Source organism: Sus scrofa, chromosome 11, assembly GCF_054392235.1.
Source record: "Sus scrofa isolate SSC_HxYL_T2T_F1_AM1 chromosome 11, Sscrofa_HxYL_maternal_Yorkshire_Landrace_v2.0, whole genome shotgun sequence".
Taxonomy (NCBI): Eukaryota; Metazoa; Chordata; class Mammalia; order Artiodactyla; family Suidae; genus Sus; species Sus scrofa.
This window is the reverse complement of record NC_139393.1, coordinates 25862501-25880952: the sequence shown is the minus strand read 5'-3', so window position 1 is coordinate 25880952 and position 18452 is coordinate 25862501. Positions and strand designations below refer to the sequence as shown.

General features: G+C 45.4%; 1 protein-coding gene across 2 annotated transcripts in view; it reads right to left on the bottom strand.

The window, feature by feature from the left end:
• The window catches only part of VWA8 (von Willebrand factor A domain containing 8), a 545205-nt gene that overhangs the window by 197021 nt on the left and 329732 nt on the right, over positions 1-18452 (bottom strand). Inside the window, exons 38-39 of one of the 2 annotated variants that reach the window (XM_021065625.2) lie at positions 13771-13879; positions 8477-8633 (exon numbers count right to left, since the gene is read on the bottom strand). The exons of the other annotated variant lie outside the window; for it this stretch is intronic. Coding sequence (XP_020921284.2) covers positions 8477-8633; positions 13771-13879 — 266 coding nt within the window. The remainder of the gene's footprint in view (positions 1-8476; positions 8634-13770; positions 13880-18452) is intronic. 2 annotated transcript variants of the gene reach the window in all.

Here is an 18452-nt window from a genome sequence, read left to right as displayed (position 1 = left end):
TAATTTGATTTATAGTGTTGTGTCAATTTCTGCAATACAACATAGTGACCCAGTCACTCACACACACACACACACACACACACACACACACACACACACACATACACCCCTTTTTTTTTCTCATACTATCTTCCTTCATGGCCTATTCCAAGAGAATGGATATAGTTCCCTGTGAGCCAAAAATTTACTGAAAAATACCTTTATGACATATGACATGTGACGTGCTCAGATATTTTCTTCTCGTCTTCTGCGGGAAGGGACATGTCATTTTTTTCTTTGACTCTCCAGAACTAGCACAATGCCTGGCACCCAGTGGCACCCAATAAATGCCCTGGGTTGGCACTTTGAAAACACTGGCTATCAAAAGGTGAATACCTGAAGGGTAAATGATCTCTGAATGGTCACTTCCCCAGGTGACAGGCCAAGGGGCCCTTCTTAATCTGATTTCCTCTCTGCTCTGAAGGGCAAAAGAAGCCATATGTGCGTAGGATTTGACCACCTAACAGTACCTCTTTTGTTTAGTTTTGGTAATCTCTTAAACCCCTCTATAAATTTTTATGAGATTAAGTTTTGTCTCAAGTATCAGGACTGGCAGAATGTGGGTACATGAATCCTACAGGAAGAACACACACACACACACACACACACACACACACACACACACACACACACCCCCAAGGAAGGAGGCAGGCAGTTGGTAAGTCACCTCAGGCAGACTGTTTTTTTTTTTCTTTTCTAGGGCCGATCCCACAGCATATGGAGGTTCCCAGGCTAGGGGTCGAATCGGAGCTGCAGCCACCGGCCTACACCACAGCCACAACAACACGGGATCCGAGCTGCATCTGCGACCTACACCACAGCTCATGGCAACACCGGATCCTTAACCCACTGAGCAAGCCCAGGGATCGAACCCGCAACCTCATGGTTCCTAGATTCGTTAACCACTGAGCCACGATGGGAACTCCCAGGCGGGCCTTTGTACAGAGATCAGCCTTAACTCCCGTTACAGGGGCTACCCATGGCACGATCATGTTGCACCCCAAACACACCCCATGCTGTCCTAATCAAGAAGAAATCTGGAATTCATATTCCAAGTTGAGTCAGCTTTCACAAAGATCACTACAAGGTGTTCCAAGCTGATAACCTTCTGAAAGATGAAGACTGAGACTGAAGCAGGGATTGGGGGAAAAAAAATAGGGACTTTTAGCCTCTGGATCAGACAAGCCTCCCAGTGCTAATACTCGCAAGCCCACAAAAAGAGCTGAAAAGCTGTCTTTGTGCTGCTTGAACCCTGATCGAAACTGCAGGGCACAGCTGCTTCATATCCTAGTAATCTATGCGGACTAATTGCACTTTGTTGGCACAGTATATTCTTCAAGGGTATATTTATTGTTACGTAAGAGTCTGGGAATTTTAGTTCTCATTTTACTTTTTCGTATAGGTCAGACTTAAATGCTATAATTTTGGATCAATTATGAAGAAAACAAACATGAGCTGAGATCTACTGTGTAGGGCTGATGAGTTTTGCACATGGTAGTGGGTATAATTTCCACAGCTGCTGCCCACTTTAAATGCTTTGCCAAGTGTGTCAGAGTACCTCGCCCTCCATTTCATTCATGTTTTATTGGTTTAATGTTTCTGTTCTGCTTCTATGCATGTCTTAGGCTTGTTTCCCTCTGTTGCTCTTCCTGAGTTAATCGATTCTTGATAGCTAGGAACTGATACCTAGCTGCAATCCAGACACAAATGAATGCTAACGAAATGCAAAGTTGATGATGTCAAGAATCCATCTGGGAGTTGCGGTCGTGGCGAAGTGGTTAACGAATCCAACTAGGAACCATGAGGTGGTGGGTTCAATCCCTGGCCTCGCTCAGTGGGTTAAGGATCCGGCGTTGCCATGAGCTGTGGTGTAGGTTGCAGACGCAGCTTGGATCTGGTGTTGCTGTGGCTGTGGCGTATGCTGGTGGCTACAGCTCCAATTAGACCCCTAGCCTGGCAACCTCCATATGCCGTGATCGTGGCTCTAGAAAAGACAAAAAGACAAAAAGACAAAAAAAAAAAAAAAAAAAAAAAAGAACCCATCTGTAGAATTAGGCTCTTCCAGGCAATATGATGGCCCTCTAGGTTGATGGATACGATTGGCTGTCAGTCTGGTTTTAGCCAGTCTCTGAACTAAGTATGAAAGGGCGATACCATTACTTACATGCACAAGTGTATTATTCATTCCACAAATATGTATGAGGGCTTGTCATGTAGCAGGTTCTGGCTGTGGGGAGGGGGACGTATGAGAGGGCAAAATGCCTTGCCCTCAAGGAACCTGAGGACAGTGGAGAAGCAAACACCTGTTCCCACAAATAATAACATAATGGGAAAGAGTGATAAGACCTGTGGGGAAAAGGTACAGGGTATAATAACAGCACAGATGGAGGGACTTGATCTCATTCTGCACCTGCCTAGAACTGCAAAATAGCTTTAAAGCTAACTGTTGGATGGCAGTGAAGAATGATTACTTTTTTTTTTTCCAGGGCTGCGCCCATGGCATATGGAAGTTCCCAGGCTAGGGGTCGAACTGGAGCTGTAGCTGCTGGCCTACGCCAGAGCCACAGCCACAGTAACACCAGATCGGAGCCGCTTCTGCCACCCACACCACAGTTCACTGCAACACCGGATCCTGGACCCAATGGGCGGAGCCGGGGATTGAACCCATGTCCTCACGGACACCAGTGGGGTTCGTTACCACTAAGCCACAATGGGAACTCCCAAGTATGACTACTTTTTAAATACATGATTGTATTGTGTGTTTTAATTTTTTTTAAATAAAAGATTTCAGAGATACGCTCTGAAACACAAGGAAAAGATAGAAAATTTCAGATTAGTTTTAAAATAATCTAGGGGTGGAGACTAGGAGGGGAGTCAGATTTTTCCTCTTGAGGTCGAGGGGCGAGGTCCACAGGGTTCCTGTAGGTTCCTCTCTACTTTGGTTTCTGTTTGCAAAGTTTCATAATCAAAAGTTTAAGAAAAACCTGGAGTTCCCATCGTGGCGCAGTGGAAACGAATCGGACTAGGAACTATGAGGTTGCGGGTTCGATCCCTGGCCTCAGTGGGTTAGGGATCTGTCCTTGCTGTGGCTGAGGTGTAGGCCGGCAGCTGCAGCTCTGATTCGACCCCTAGCCTGGGAACCTCCACATGCTACTGGTGTGGCCCCAAAAAGACACACACACACACACACACAGTTTAAGAAAAACCTTTAGCATTATTCAATTGAAAACTCATCAAATGGGAATATTCACATTAAATACTGGGAATATAATACACGGGAATTAATATAATCCATAGGAATAGAATACAAATCGGAATCCAATACACGAAAGTAGAAAGCAACATTTTCCTGTGTGTTAGGCTCTGCCCTTTCTCAGGGTCTCCCTGTGTTTTCATCCTCTCCTTTCTCTCTCTCTCTTTTTAAATTTTTATTAAAGTATAGTTGATTGACAATGTTCCTTCAATTTCTGCTGTACAGCAATGGGACCCAGTGATACATACATACTTATATATATATATATTCTTTTTTTTTTCATACTGTCTTGCATCGTGTTTCTACCCCAAGAGACTGGCCATAGTTCCCTGGGCTGTGCAGTAGGACCCCACTGCTTATCCATTCTAAATGGCATAGTTGGCATCTAATCTACAAATCCCAGACTCCCTGTCCACCCCATTCCATCTCTCATCCCCTTGCCCACCCTCTGTATTTCAGCCATCTCTGGAATTCTTCCATGTGGAATTTAGTAGAGGCGTATGGTTTTCTCACTTCTCCTCTTTTCTCCCTTCTAGCCACTCAGTTTAGTTGTCTTATTATCACAGATGTGCCTGGGGAGCAAAGATCCTTAATAGAATTAGGTTCTTCACTCCCAGCATGGAAAGCAGAGAAGGGGCGGAATTCTTGTACCCGGGTGTGACTAACAGGTCTTTCTGCCTCCCTGTGAACTCTCTGTGCATCAGAGCCCTCTCTCCACTTGTCCACTTGTTCAAAAATTGAGACTGGACTCGTGAGGTTTTCAGTGTGAAAACAATAGGAGCTCATCGGGGAGTTCCCGTGTGGTGCAGTGGGTTAAGGATCTGGTGGTGTCACTGCAGCAGCTCAGGATGCTGCTGTGGCATGGGTTTGATTCCTGGCCTGGGAACTTCCATATGTCGAGGGCATGGCTGAAAAAAATTAAAAAAAAAAAATTGAAGCTTGTTAGTTGGGGAGAAGATGTTGTGTATCTAATTATTTGGTTCTTTTCCTAAATAATTTATTGTTTATAGAAATGCAATGAGGTCCTGCTATAGAGCACAAGAAAGTATATCCAATCACTTGTAATAGAACATGATAGAAGATAATAGGAGGAAAAGAATGTATATATATATATATATATATATATATATGTGTATAACTGGGTCACTTTGTGGTACAGCAGAAATTGACAGAACAACGTAAATCAAGTATAATAAAAATTAAAAAAAGAAATGTAGAGCATATTTTAATTCTAACAAGACCTTAAATTATAGGATTCCTCCTCTCCCTTTTCCAGACATTTAAATTGCTTTCATTCTTAGCAGAAATGAGTCTGACCAGTATCTATGGGGATGTGGGTTCGAACCCTGGCCTAGCTCAGTGGGTCAGGGATCTGGCATTGCTGTGAGCTGTGCTGTAGGTCTCAGAGGAGGCTCAGATCCCGAGTGGCTGTGGCTGTGTCCGTGGGGTTGGCCAGCAGCTGTACTTCCAATTCAATCCCTAGCCTGGGAACTTCCATATGCTGTGGGTGCAGCCCTTTAAAAAAAAAAAAAAATTACTTTCATTCCTAACAAAGTGATTTGTCTTCTCTGAGGGGAAGGGAGAGGAAGTGACGGACCACCGAAGAACAAACTGATGCCCAGCGAGGAAAAATAAATGGTTTGCAGTCTCTAGGGAAGGCAGCAGAAGGGCTGGGAGTAGTATTCTGGTCTTATCTACCTACTGAGTACGTGAGGGGGCTACCGCCTGCAGGCTTTCCTGAGGGTGTGGTAGGAGGGATCTGCATTTTTGTCCCCATTGTTCTGGACTGTTTACTTGCAGGATGTGTCAGCACAGCTCGTAATATAATACCAGATGTTCTGCGTGGGAGGAATTTCAGCGCTCACACACGCTCCAGCTTCCAGCGTGCCTTATCTGAACTGCATCCAGCTCCTGTCACGGAGGACAGCCATTGATGTAAATCTGATAGCACAGGGAACTATATCCAATCACGTGCGATGGAACATGAATATGAGAAAAAGGATGTGTATGTGTGTATATATATATGGATAACTGGGTCGCTTTGCTGGAGAGCAGAAATGGACAGAACATGGTAAATCCATCATAATAAAAAAATATTTTGTTTAAAGTTTAAAAAAAGGTGACAGTGTAATTCGCAGGCCAAGCCAATCCTCAGGCCGTCAATCCTAAACGAGACCTTGCTGGTCTTTTGGTTTTTTTTTTTTTTTTTGTCTTTTTGCCATTCCTTGGGCCGCTCTTGTGGCACATGGAGGTTCCCAGGCTAGGGGTCGAATTGGAGCTGTAGCCACCGGCCTACGCCAGAGCCACAGCAACACAGGATCTGAGCCGTGTCTGCGACCTACACCACAGCTCACGGCAAAGCCAGATCCTTAACTCACTGAGCAAGGCCAGGGATTGAACCCGCAGCCTCATGGTTCCTAGTCGGATTCATTAACCACTGAGCCACGATAGGAACTCCTAGTATTTTTCACTTTGACGTCGAGTGAAAAGTGTCATGTAGATTCTTCTCATTTTTCAGATGGTTCTCATCAAAGTGGCTCCGAATGGTTCTGGAAAGTGTGAAAGTCACAGGCCAGAGCGCCCTGGATTTCAAGTCCTCCACCCACTGACAGGCAGGGCCTCCGAGGTCAACCTCACTCTCTACTGCCCCCACCTGGTAAGAGGCAAGCTGGTTCTCTCCACCATGGACGCTCTGCCCATCCTACCCTGGGGCCTTCCTGGACTATCCCCACACTGGCTGAGCTCCAGCCCAGCTCACGTCTGCCCAGTCACCTTACCCTTCTCTGCCCTGCCAGGGGGCACAGCCCCCGTACCACGTGACTACAGCACCAGAAAAGGTAGGGGTGTGTGTGAGTGTTTTTGTGTGTGTATACACTAGTCCTGTCTCCACATAAACCTGCAAGATTCGGGAGATCCTGTTGTGGCTCAGCAGATACGAATCTGACTAGTATCCATGAGGACACAGGTTCGATCCCTGGCCTCGCTCAGTGGGTTAAGGATCCGATGTTGCCCTGAGCTATGGTGTAGGCTGCAGACATGGCTTGGATCTGCCATTGTTGTGACTGTGGTGTAGGCCAGCAGCTACAGCTCCAATTTGACCCCTAGCCTGGGAACCTCCATGTGCCATGGGTGCGCCCCCTCCCCATCCCCTGCCAAAGAAAAAAAAAGATTCTTGCTGGCAGAAAAGGACCATCACACAGCGTTATCTGAACAGATATGGATGTAATGATTCGAGCTTTAGTTTCTTCGAAGAGAGTATATTTGGTTTTCCGTTTTTTTTTTTTTTCTTTTTTAACTGCCCTGTGGCTTATGGGATTCTGGGACAGTGATCAGATCCGAGCCACAGTTGTGACCTATGCCGAAGCTGTTGCAACGCTGCGTCCTTAACCCGCCATGCTGTGCTGGGGATTGAACCTGCGTCCCATCCATCCAGAGATGCTGCTGATCTCATTGTGCCACAGCAGGAACTCCTTTTTTTTTTTTTTTTTCCTTCTCTTTTTGTCTTTTAGGGCCATACTGGCGGCATATGGAGGTTCCCAGGCTAGGGGCTGAATCAGAGCTGTAGCTGTCGGCCTATACCACAGCAACACAGGATCTGAGCTGCATCTGTGACCTACACCACAGCTCATGGCAATGCCAGATCTTTAACCCACTGAGCAAGGCCAGGGATCAAACCCTCGTCCTCATGGATGCTAGTTGGGTTCGTTAATCACTGAGCCATGATGGGAACTCACAGAAACTCCTTTAAAAAAAAAAAAAAAACTATTGGAGTAGAGTTGACTTACAATATTGTGTTAGTTTCAGATGTACAGCAAAGTGATTCAGTCACACATATACCCATTCCTTTTCAAATGCTTTTCCCACGTAGGTTGTACTGAGTAGATTTTCCTGTGCTAAATAGTAGGTCCTTGTTACTTATGGATTTTGTATATCTTAGTGTGTATGTTAATCCCAACCTCCTAATTTATCCTTCCCTCCTGGTTTTACATTCCTTTTTTTTTTTTTTTTTTTTTTGTCTTTTGTCTTTTTAGGGCCGCACCCCCGTGGCATATGGAGGTTCCCAGGCTAGGGGTCAAATTGGAGCTTTGGAGCTGTTGGGGCCAGCCTACACCAGAGCCACAGCAACACCAGATCTGAGGTGCGTCTGCGACCTACATCACAGCTCCCAGCAACACCAGATCCTTAACCCACTGATCGGGGCCAGGGATCGAACCCAAAACCTCATGGTTCCTAGTTGGATTCGTTTCTGCTGCACCACAGTGGGAACTCCAGGTTTTACTTTCTAATGTGCTCAATTCCTTCCTCTACATGGTCATTGTAATCATTACATTTATTTTTATTTTATTTATTTATTTTTTTGTCTTCTAGGGCTATACTGGTGGCATATAGAAGTTCCCAAGCTAGGGGTTGAATCAGAGCTGTAGCGGCCAGCCTACGCCACAGCCATGGCAATGCCAGATCCTTAACCCACTGAGCGAGGCCAGGGATCAAACCTGCGTCCTCAAGGATACTAGTCAGATTCATTTCCACTGAGCCACAACAGGAACTCCTGTAATCATTACATTTGAAAGAGCCTGAGTGGAAATCATTTGTGTCAGACAGTGAAACACAAACATCATAGGCTATCACATATCTGGAATCAAAAAAAAAAAAAAAAAAAGGATACAAATGAACTTATTTGCAGAACAGTCAGCTCACAGACTTTGACAAACACGGTTACCAAAGGGGACAGGTGAGAGGGGGACAGGGGAGGGGTGGCCTGGGGGTTTGGGATGGAAATGTGCTAAAATTAGGTTGACAACTATAAGTATACTAAACGTCATTGAAGCATTAAAAAAAATAAAGCCGGAGTAGAGAGAGTGGGGGATTATGTTTACTCGGCTGTCTCCACCGGGGAGGGGGGTGGCTATGGATTTCAGTTTAAGGTCCAAGTTCCTGCACGAGGTGGAGAAGCACACAAACCTGGGTCTCCTCAGCGTCCACGTGACATTTTTCTTTGTCACACCCGCAGCAGGTGGAAGTTTCCTGGGCCAGGGATGGAACCTGCACCATAGCAGCAACCCAAGCTGGTGCAAAGGCAATGCTGGATCTTTAACCCGCTGCACCAGAAAAGAACTCCCAGGGTCCACAAGACACTTCACCACAGTGGCTGATACTGCTCCAGATGCCACAGGGACCACTCACCTCTGCTGAAACGCTTTCTGGCCCATCTCTCTCGCAGCTCTCTTCACCTCCTCGGGAACCGCATCTTTCTCAGCCTCCGAGACCTGGTACACCGTATGGCCTGCATCCAGCCGGTAGGGACCTCCTTTGCCGCCCAGACCTGCAGTGTCTCTTCCCCCTGGGAGGAAACCGTGAGAGTCCAGGTGGTTAAGTCAGATCCAGACCACAGAACAAAAGTCAGGGGATGGCTGAAAAGCAGTTCCATGAAGCATACTGATTGTACTTAACTAGTAATTAAACATGCAAATAGGAGTTCTCGTCATGGCTCAGCAGAAACGAATCTGACTAGGAACCATGACATTGAGGGTTCGATCCCTGGCCTCGCTCAGAAGGATCCAGTGTTGCCCTGAACTGTGGTGTAGGTTGAAGACGTGGCTCGGATCTCAAGTTGCTGTGGCTCTGGCTCCCATTAGACCCTTAGCCTGAGAACCTCCATATGCCATGGGTGTGGCCCTAAAAAAAAAAAAATCAAATAACTTCCAGAAACACAGGGCGTCCCCCCATTCAAGATGTTTTGTCTTCTCACTCCAGCCAAATCCCGCTTGTATTTCCAGGCTCCTTCCCAAGTCTGTGGCACCTTATTGGATGACTCTACCTCACAGGATCAACTGTCCTGTGCACTATTATTTTTTTTCTTTTTAGGGCTGCACCCACGGTATATGGAAGTTCCCAGCTGAATCATAGTTGCAGCTGCCGGCCTATGCCACAGCCACGCCAACACCAGATCCAAGCTGAATCTGCCACCTACATAGAAGCTGGCAGCAATGGCAGATCCTTAACCCACTGAGCAGGGCCAGGGATCAAACCTGTATCCTCACAGAGACCATTTTGGGTTTTTAACTGACTGAACCCCAACGGGAACTCCCTGTGCACCATTTGTTATTCTTTAAAATCTGTTTTTCTTTTCTCATCACCTATGGATTTTGTGTATCTCTGTAGCTCTGTATGTATGAGAGTGACTTGGACATTATAAATACTTAGTATATATTTGTTTTTTTTTTTCCCTTAAGTCCATTATTTATTTTTAAAAATGTTATTTATTTATTTGTTTGTTTGTTTACTTTTGGCCACATTCATGACATGTGGGAGTTCCCTGGTCATAGCAGCGACCTGAGCCATAGCAGTGACAATGCCAGAGCCTCAACCCGCTGAGCCACAGGAGAACTCCACGTATCTGTCAGTTGAATGAATGATACACCTCTTCCTTCACATGTTACTTCACATTTCCTAAAATAAAAGAAAGATGGCTAGGCTATGCTATAGATCCTGTTTCCTCTGGTTTGCAAATGATAAAGATGATACATAGAGGTTAAGCGACCTCCTTGTGACGTCAGATCAATGGCTTAGCCAAAAGTAGAAGCCAATTTTTTTACCAACTTTGACGTTCAGCTTAAAATAATATACAACACATGAACACTGCCAGCTTTGGGACAGTTTTTTAGTACAGACAAACCCAAATTTACAGGCGTGTAAGTGTGCCTCATGTCATACCGTAAAACTATTTATGTGGTAAATATAAATTAAATGCCTAGAGGACTAGGTAGGTAATATTACCTAGTGGTGAGAACTTGGCTACCTAGAGAGAACTTGCGTTGTCTAAACACATTCAAATTCAAATTATTTTAACACACTACGTTGGCAATGACTATAGGAGACAGAGATTGGAGAAGCTGGATGAACTGTCACTCAGGGGCTAGATTTGGCCTCTGGGTTACTAGTTTCTTACCTCTGCTTAAAATACTAGTAACTAGTTTCTTTTTTTTCCTTCCCACATAACTTGGGAACTTAGAAGAGACTCTAGCATTGGAAGGGTAGAATAATATTGTGTGTTATGGTACAGTACAGATGAGTAGAGTATATTAGCATTATATCGTAGAGGATTGTATAAAGTCAGACACCCTGAGTTTGAATCCTGGCTCCAATGCACTAGTCAAGTGTCCTCAAGGGAAGTTTCTTAACGCCTCTGTGTCTCAGTCTCTTGATCTGTAAAATGGGGATACTCATATTATTTACTTTGTGGGACTGTCACGAGGCTGGCCCCAGATAAGAGCTATGTAAATGGTTGCTCTGACCATCTTTTTTGTCAGGGGCGCATTTGCAGTATGTGGAAGTTCCCAGACTAGGGGTCGAATCAGAGCTGTAGCTGCCGGCCTAAGCCACAGGTCATGGCAACGCCGGATCCTTAACCCACTGAGCAAGGCCAGGGATCGAACCTTGGTTCTCATGGATACTAGTTGGGTTTGCATCCTGCTGAGCCATGATGGGAACTCCTAAAGTGGAAATTTTGAAAGCTTTGCGGCTTTGGTTAAATGCTGCTACATTTTTCTTTTCTCCTTTGAAGCCTTTATCAGTGGAAGAAGTTAAAAGCAAGAACTCAGTGTGCACAGCTTCCCTTATCAAAGTCCAGGTAGGTCATTTCCTTTTGGGAAATACAGTGAGAAAAGCCTATCCATTACAGTATTTTTATCCTTTGATTTGAGCACATCTAATTTCGTTTTCATTTAGAGCTTGGTGGTGGAAAATTCCATTTCAGCGTGTGTAATTCCTGGACACGCACCCGACTGGTGTCCATGAGGACGCAGGTTTGTCCCTGGTTCTCACTCAAGGACAGCCCATAGGCAGAGGGACCGGTCACTGGACAATGATGATGAGATAGAGAGGCTGGAAAAGCTGTTACTGTGACCTGACCTCCTTCCTACTGGAGGCTCTCCTTAGGTATGGGTGGATCTCAAACTAGACGTTAAAACTTCCCAGACACTGAGATGATACGGTTTTGTGTGAAAGAGGGAAAGGACCCACGCCTGTTTAGAGGCTGATGTGAGTGACGGTGGACATGAAAAAGCAAGGTCCCTTGGCAAGGTCACACTGGGGTGAGAGGGCCCAAGAAGAAGGTTCTCCATGGCCTCCACGTCCAAGAGCCTTGAACTGGTACCACTTAAATGAAAATGCTTGCCAGAGATTCTGGACATCAAGGTATAACCTTGAAGCTGAACTTGGGCATCTCGAATCTGTTCATCAGATAACGGGGAGAAAGGCAATAGAGTAGAGGGGTTCTGAGGATGAAAGAGGAACTAAATGACTCATTGGTCCAGAGCTAAGGGGCAGAGAGACAAAAAATTTGAAGCCGAAGAGCCCTGAGCAATAGAAAAATAAAAGCGGGGGTGGTGGTGGTGGTGGTGGGGTAATTCCCATTGTGGCTCAGTGGTAACGAACCTGACTAGCATCCATGAGGACTCAGGATCGATCCCTGGCCTTGCCCAGTGGGTTAAGGATCCGGCATTGCCATGAGCTGTGGTGTGGGTCGCAGACATGGCTGGGATCCTGCATTGCTGTGGCTGGGGTGTAGGCCAGCAGCTGTAGCTGCCATTCAACTCCTAGCCTGGGACCTTCCGGATGCCGCAGGTGTGGCCCTAAAAAGCAAAAAGCAAAAAAAAAAAAAAAAAAAAAAGAAAGAAATTATAAATAAATAAAGGCTGGGGGATGCAAAAGCAGAGTCTTCAGCCTGGACAGATAGGTGAGCTGGTGGATACACGCAGACGAATAACCAAGAACCTCCGTTCCAGCAGAGCTCACCGGGAATCCTGCATCTGGCCAGCTCGGCCCACAGTGCATTCCACTTGGATTAAATCTTGCTGGCTTGACACTAACTTCCAGATCAAAGGACATTTCTAAAAATACCCTTTCTTTCAAGCCGATGCTGGATGAATAAACAGAGCAGGCAAGAAGCCCACGGGCTTATTTGATAGCACATTGTCCCAGCACAGAAACCCATTTCCTCCTGAGGCTGTGAAGGCCAAGAGGCACAGACCATCCTCAGGGAAGGCGAGGAGGGGGAGCCCAGGCCAGCTCGACTCCCGGCCGAGATAAGATCAGACAGTGTGTGCGCACACCGTCTGGCCCTATTCCTGCGGCCCCGCAGATGTGTCTGGTCCAGCTGTCTCGGAGGAAAGAGGAAGGGAGCAGTCCTGGGAACAATGCTCTCGCCGGGCAGCCAAGAGGAAGGACTGGCCCCCCCGCCATCAGTTCAGACCACAACCACGGGCCACAGCCACAGCCACAGCAACGCTCATCTATCTGAGCTGCATTTGTGACCGACACCGAAGCTTGCGGCAACGCCAGATCCTTAACCCACTGAGCGGTGTCAGGGGTTGAATCTGCATCCTCACGGATACTAGTCAGGTTCCTTCCCGCAGAACCACAGCGGGAACTCTGCAACCATCCCTCTTATCTTAGAGTCCTGTATCCTCAATATACTCACTTGTGAGATATGGGGAGCAAGGACCACTTCTTTTTTTTTTTTTTTTTGTCTTTTTGTCTTTTTTGTTGTTGTTGTTGCTATCTCTTGGGCCGCTTCCACAGCATATGGAGGTTCCCAGGCTAGGGGTTGAATCGGAGCTGTAGCCACCGGCCTACGCCAGAGCCACAGCAACTCGGGATCCGAGCCGCATCTGCAACCTACACCACAGCTCACGGCAATGCCGGATCGTTAACCCACTGAGCAAGGGCAGGGACCGAACCCGCAACCTCATGGTTCCTAGTTGGATTCGTTAACCACTGCGCCACGACGGGAACTCCATGGACCACTTCTTTTCAAAGTCAGTTGGTCAAGAAAGAATTTACTGTGTAGATGTCTGCCACGATCCCCAGGGATTGAAAAGAAGGGATTAACACTTTGAATGAAGACACTCTTCATGCCAGGTCTTGAGCTCAGGCTTCACCCTCATAATCTCATTTCATCCTCACCACAACCTTGTGAGGCAGTTATTATCCCCCTTTTTTGGAGGGTCAGAGCCTTCTTAGGTCAGAGGGGAGCAGAGTCAGCAGGACCCCCAATGCTAGGGTTTTCCCATGTCTTTTTTTTTTTTTTCAGGGTTGCACCTGCAGCATATGGAAGTTCCCAGGCTAGGGGTTGAATCGGAGCTACAGCTGCTGGCCTAAGCCACAGCCACTGCAATGCAGGGTCCGAGCTGAGTCTACGACCACCACAGCTCACGGCCACACTGGATGCTTTGACCCACTGAGCAAGGCCAGGGATGGAACCCGTGTCCTCATGGATCCTAGTCTGGTTTGTTACCACTGTGCCCTCCTGTGTCTTGATGTCAGGCTGGGACAGAGGGTACGAGCACGTTCCAACTGATTAACGGGGGAGACAGAGCAAACAAGCTGGTTGCCGAGACTTGTTGGGGTGATGGGCTGTCCACGTGGGCATGTGAAGTCTCCGGAAGCCCAACCCAGGAGAATGCCCTGCTACCAACCTGTGCCACCTGCCCAAGTATTGCCACCTATGTGCGGCACGTTGTCTGGATCCACCTTCCCATGTTTGGGGGAGCTCACGTCCTCACCGCTTTCTCTGTTGATGGTTATCTGAAAATGAAGAAATAAGACATCATTACTCTCCATGACCAAGACCAGGAACCACGGGACAGAAAGAATTGTTTTCCCCTAAAATCTTAAGGTATCTGGTGACCTCAGGCCTCAGGACACAAAAGATGCTGTTAGTGTCCTGCAAAAATGTCACTGGATTTGGAGTTCCCATCGTGGCTCAGCGGTTAACGAACCCAACTAGCATCCAGGAGGACACAGGTTCGATCCCTGGCCTCACTCAGTGGGTTAAGGATCTGGTATTGCCGTGAGCTGTGGTGTAGGTCACAGATGCTCGGATCTGGAGTTGCTGTGGCTGTGGCTGTGGCTGGCAGTTGCAGCTCCAATTCAACCCCTAGCCTGGGAACCTCCTTATGCTGCAGGTGCAGCCCTAAAAAAGGCAAAAAAAAAAAAAAAAAAAAAAAAAAAAAAAAAAAAAGTCACCAGATTTAACATCCATTTACTTGGGAAGGAGATAAATTTAATTTTTAATTGTTTTTTTCTTTTTATGGCCACACCTGCTGCATATGGAAGTTCCCAGGCTAGGGGTCGAATAAGGGCTGCAGCCACCAACCTATACACAGCCACAGCAACACAGGATCCTTTCACCCACTGAGCAGGGCCAGGGATTGAACCTGCATTCTCATGGATATTAGTCGGGTTCTGAATCCACTGAGCCACAACAGGAACTCTAAGAAAAAAAATTTTTTTTTGTCTTTTGTCTTTTTAGAGCCACACCTACAACATATGGAGGTTCCTAGGCTGGGGACTAATCAGAGCTACAGCTGCCAGCCTACACCACAGCCACAGCAACGCCAGATCTGAGCCACATCTGTGACCTATACCACAGTTCACGGCAAGGCCGGATTCTTAACCCACTGAGTGAGGCCAGAGATTGAACCCGCATCCTCATGGTTCCTAGTCAGATTCGTTTCCGCTGTGCCACAATGGGAACTCCGAAATTTATTTTTTAAAAACAGTCTTAAAAAAAGGAAAAGCAGCTGTGCTGGGTTATAGCTTTGGAATTCTCCCAGTGCAGACTATGCCTTGAGCACTTACATAAGGAACAAGGCCCAGCAGAAGCAGGGAATGTGGATCCCGCCAGAGACTGACGCTCTCTCCAAGGTTTAAAAGGATCACTGCCCAGCTGTTCCAGCTGAGTCACTGCAGATTTACATTTACCTATTTAATTTTCAAAGAAATCCCATTCCTCAGAGGAATGTCATTTTCTATAAAATATATGGAAAAGAAAACTAGAAAATGTACCTATGTGTGCCTCTGTGTTATATGTTACATACCCAGAAACTAAAAACTGCTTATTTATTTTCCGGACCCACTCTAATTGTATTAAAGTATTTTATAGCTTTCCTAGTTCATCTCTGTTTTAAAACTCGATTGATTATTCCTGCAAATCAAACAGAGTAAGTGGCACTTGAACCTTCCTCTTTGAGAGGCTGTGGCTCATTCACTGGTCCCTCATTTACTCAGCATAGATTCACCAACAGGACTGATAACCATGCAGGAATTCCATCCTAGCAGCCAGTTCAGTAAATATTTCTCCGCAATAAAAAGAGCTTGAAGCTGTCACATGCATGTGCCCTATGAGCCTGTTCCCAAATGTAATGATTTTCAGGGCAGACCAGATCAAATATTTATTTATTTGTCCAAGTAGGACTTACAGAAAATGTATTAGCAGGTCATCATCTCAAGTGCCATGGGAGAGCTCCCTATTGGCCTAGTGGTTAAGGATTTGGTGTTGCTACTGCTGTGGCTTGGGTCACTGCTGTGAGGCGGGGTTGATCCCTGGCCTGGGAACTTCTGCAGGCTGCAGCTGCGACCGGAAAAAAAGAAGTACCATGGGGCCTTCTAAGCCATGGAGGATTGGCCACTGCCTTTGAATTGCTTACCGTGGGAGCTTGCCAATGGACCTGAAGCGTGATGTCAGGTCAGTCTTTAGAGCTGACCCATTGCTTGTTAATATGAGGGCTTTTTATTCTGGATGTTAGAATTAAAGGTAGGTAGGTAATTTAAGGCCTTTGCAAATGGCTATTAAGAATGCATTCAAGGAGTTCCCATCGTGGCTCAGTGGTTAATGAATCCAACTAGGAACCATAAGGTTGCGGGTTCGATCCCTGGCCTCACTCAGTGGGTTAAGGATCCCACATTGCCGTGAGCTGTGGTGTAGGTCGTAGATGAGGCTCAGATCCTGAGTTGCTGTGCCTCTGGCATAGGCCGGCAGCTACAGCTCCGATTCGACCCCTAGCCTGGGAACCTCCGTATGCTGCGGGTGCGGCCCTAGAAAAGACAAAAAACAAAAAAACGAGAATGCATTCAACATCGAGTCTTGTCTCAGAGGTCTCCTAGACTCTCTTCAGTTCTCTTCACTCTTTTCCCTTTTCTGTGGCAGTGATATCCACTACACTGTCTTCCACCTCATTTATTTGTTCTTCTGCCTCTGTTATCCTGCTACTGATTCCTTCTAGTGTATTTTTCATTTCAGATATTGTAGAGCACAGGGAACTATATCTAATTTCTTGGGATAGAATGTGATGGAAGATAGTACGAGAAAAAGAATGGGAGTTCCTGTGTTGGTGCAGCAGAAATGAATCCGACTAGGAGCCATGAGGTTTCGGGTTCAATCCCTGGCCTCGCTCAGTGTGTTAAGGATCCGGCGTTGCTGTGAGCTGTGGTGTAGGTCACAGATGCGGCTTGGATCTGGCATTACTGTGGCTGTGGCATAGGCTGGCAGCAACAGCTCCGATTTGACCCCTAGCCTGGGAGCCTCCATATGCCATGGGTGTGGCCCTAAAAAAGACAGAAGACAAAAAAAAAAAAAAAAAAAAAAAAAGAAAGAAAGAAAGAAAGAAAAAGAATACATATATATATGACTGGGTCACTATGCTGTACAGCAGAAATTGACACAACACTGTAAATCAACTATACTTTAATAAACATTAAAAAAATGCTAACGGCGGCAAAAAAGTGCATTCAATATAACGTCCATTGTCTTATGTCCAGACTAGTTCATTTCAAGTGTCACGCCGTCATAAAGAGACGTTAATTAATTAACTAGACCTTTCTGCCATTAGCTTTGGCAGCATCAACAGAGTTTTTGCCATAACTTTAACATGCTTTAAAATTTAACAGCCAGGACATGACAGTTGATCTGAATTTCACACATATAATCATGCTTAAAAAATAGATGAAAATAAGCTTTTTTTTCTTTTTAAAAATTAAACTATGCAGAACAGCTAACAACACTTAGAGAACAAGTGAGTATTTAAAATACTTTCCCCAAAACTTGTTATTACTTTTCAACTTTTCTAGAGGTCATATAAGAGATAAATACTACATTAAATTTTGTATACTAACTACAAGAATTCTAGACCAATACTAATCATACAATTTTCTGTGTTGATAAAAATGTTTATACCTGAGGTAGCCAGTAGCCCAATGTGGCTGTCGAGCACTTGATTTCAACATTTAAAATTTTATTCAATTAACTAAAATTTAAGTTTAAATTGCCACAGGTAGCCAGGGCTATCTCATTGGACAGCCCAGCACAAGGACAAACAGGTAAAGAAGATACTGAGGGTTATCTTGGCAGTATCCTGTACGTGTTTTCCATGAGAAATGAGAAAAACCAGAAGTATTTCAAAATTGAGATGGAGTTTTAAGAAATCTTTACAAAAGTTATGACTAGAGTCTGATTTTTTAAATTTACTTTTATTTATTTTTTTTGCTTTCTAGGGTCACACCTGCAGGATATGGAAGTTCCCAGGACACGGGTCGAATTGGAGCTGCAGCTGCCAGCCTACACCGCAGCCACAGCAATGCAGGATCTGAGCTCTGTCTGCAACCTACACCACAGCGCGTGGAAATGCCAGATCCTTAACCCACCGAGGGAGGCCAGGGATTGAACCTGCATCCTCACGGTTACTAGAAGGGTTCATTACTGCTGAGCCACAATGGGAAAAAAAACAGATTTTTTTTTAAACAAACATAATGGAACTTACCTATAGAAATACATGTATTATAATAAGATGATAAGCTTATTTTTCATACATAAAGATACATTTATTACAATGAGCCTGTTCAAAACACTTCAGACTGCTTCTGGAAGGATCTGCAGAATTCATGGCACATTCTATTTGAATATTTTTAATGGTGGCAATTATGTATTCTTTAAGCATTTGATTTTTTTAGTAAATAGCCAAAGGATACTTGGGGTTGGTTTCTGGTATGACCCATTTGCTACCATGCTTTGTACCGTTTGGCAAGTCAATTAACTTCTCTGGGCCTCAATCTTCCATCAGAAACTAAGGGGTTCTACCATTCCACCTAACACCGACATGCTCTAACTGATTCAGTGATTCAAAATCTGGTAAATAAGGGGTTTCAGTCAAAACCAGGTACAATGATACAATAATGGGACCAGTTTGCTTATAACCACTATGACACTTCTATAAGTCAATGCTAAAAGATGAAGTTCCAAAAATGGTCTGGACAATGACAGCATTATTGGAATAACTGTTCTGAACACCATTCTTCACCTTTGTGTGTGTGTGTTATTATT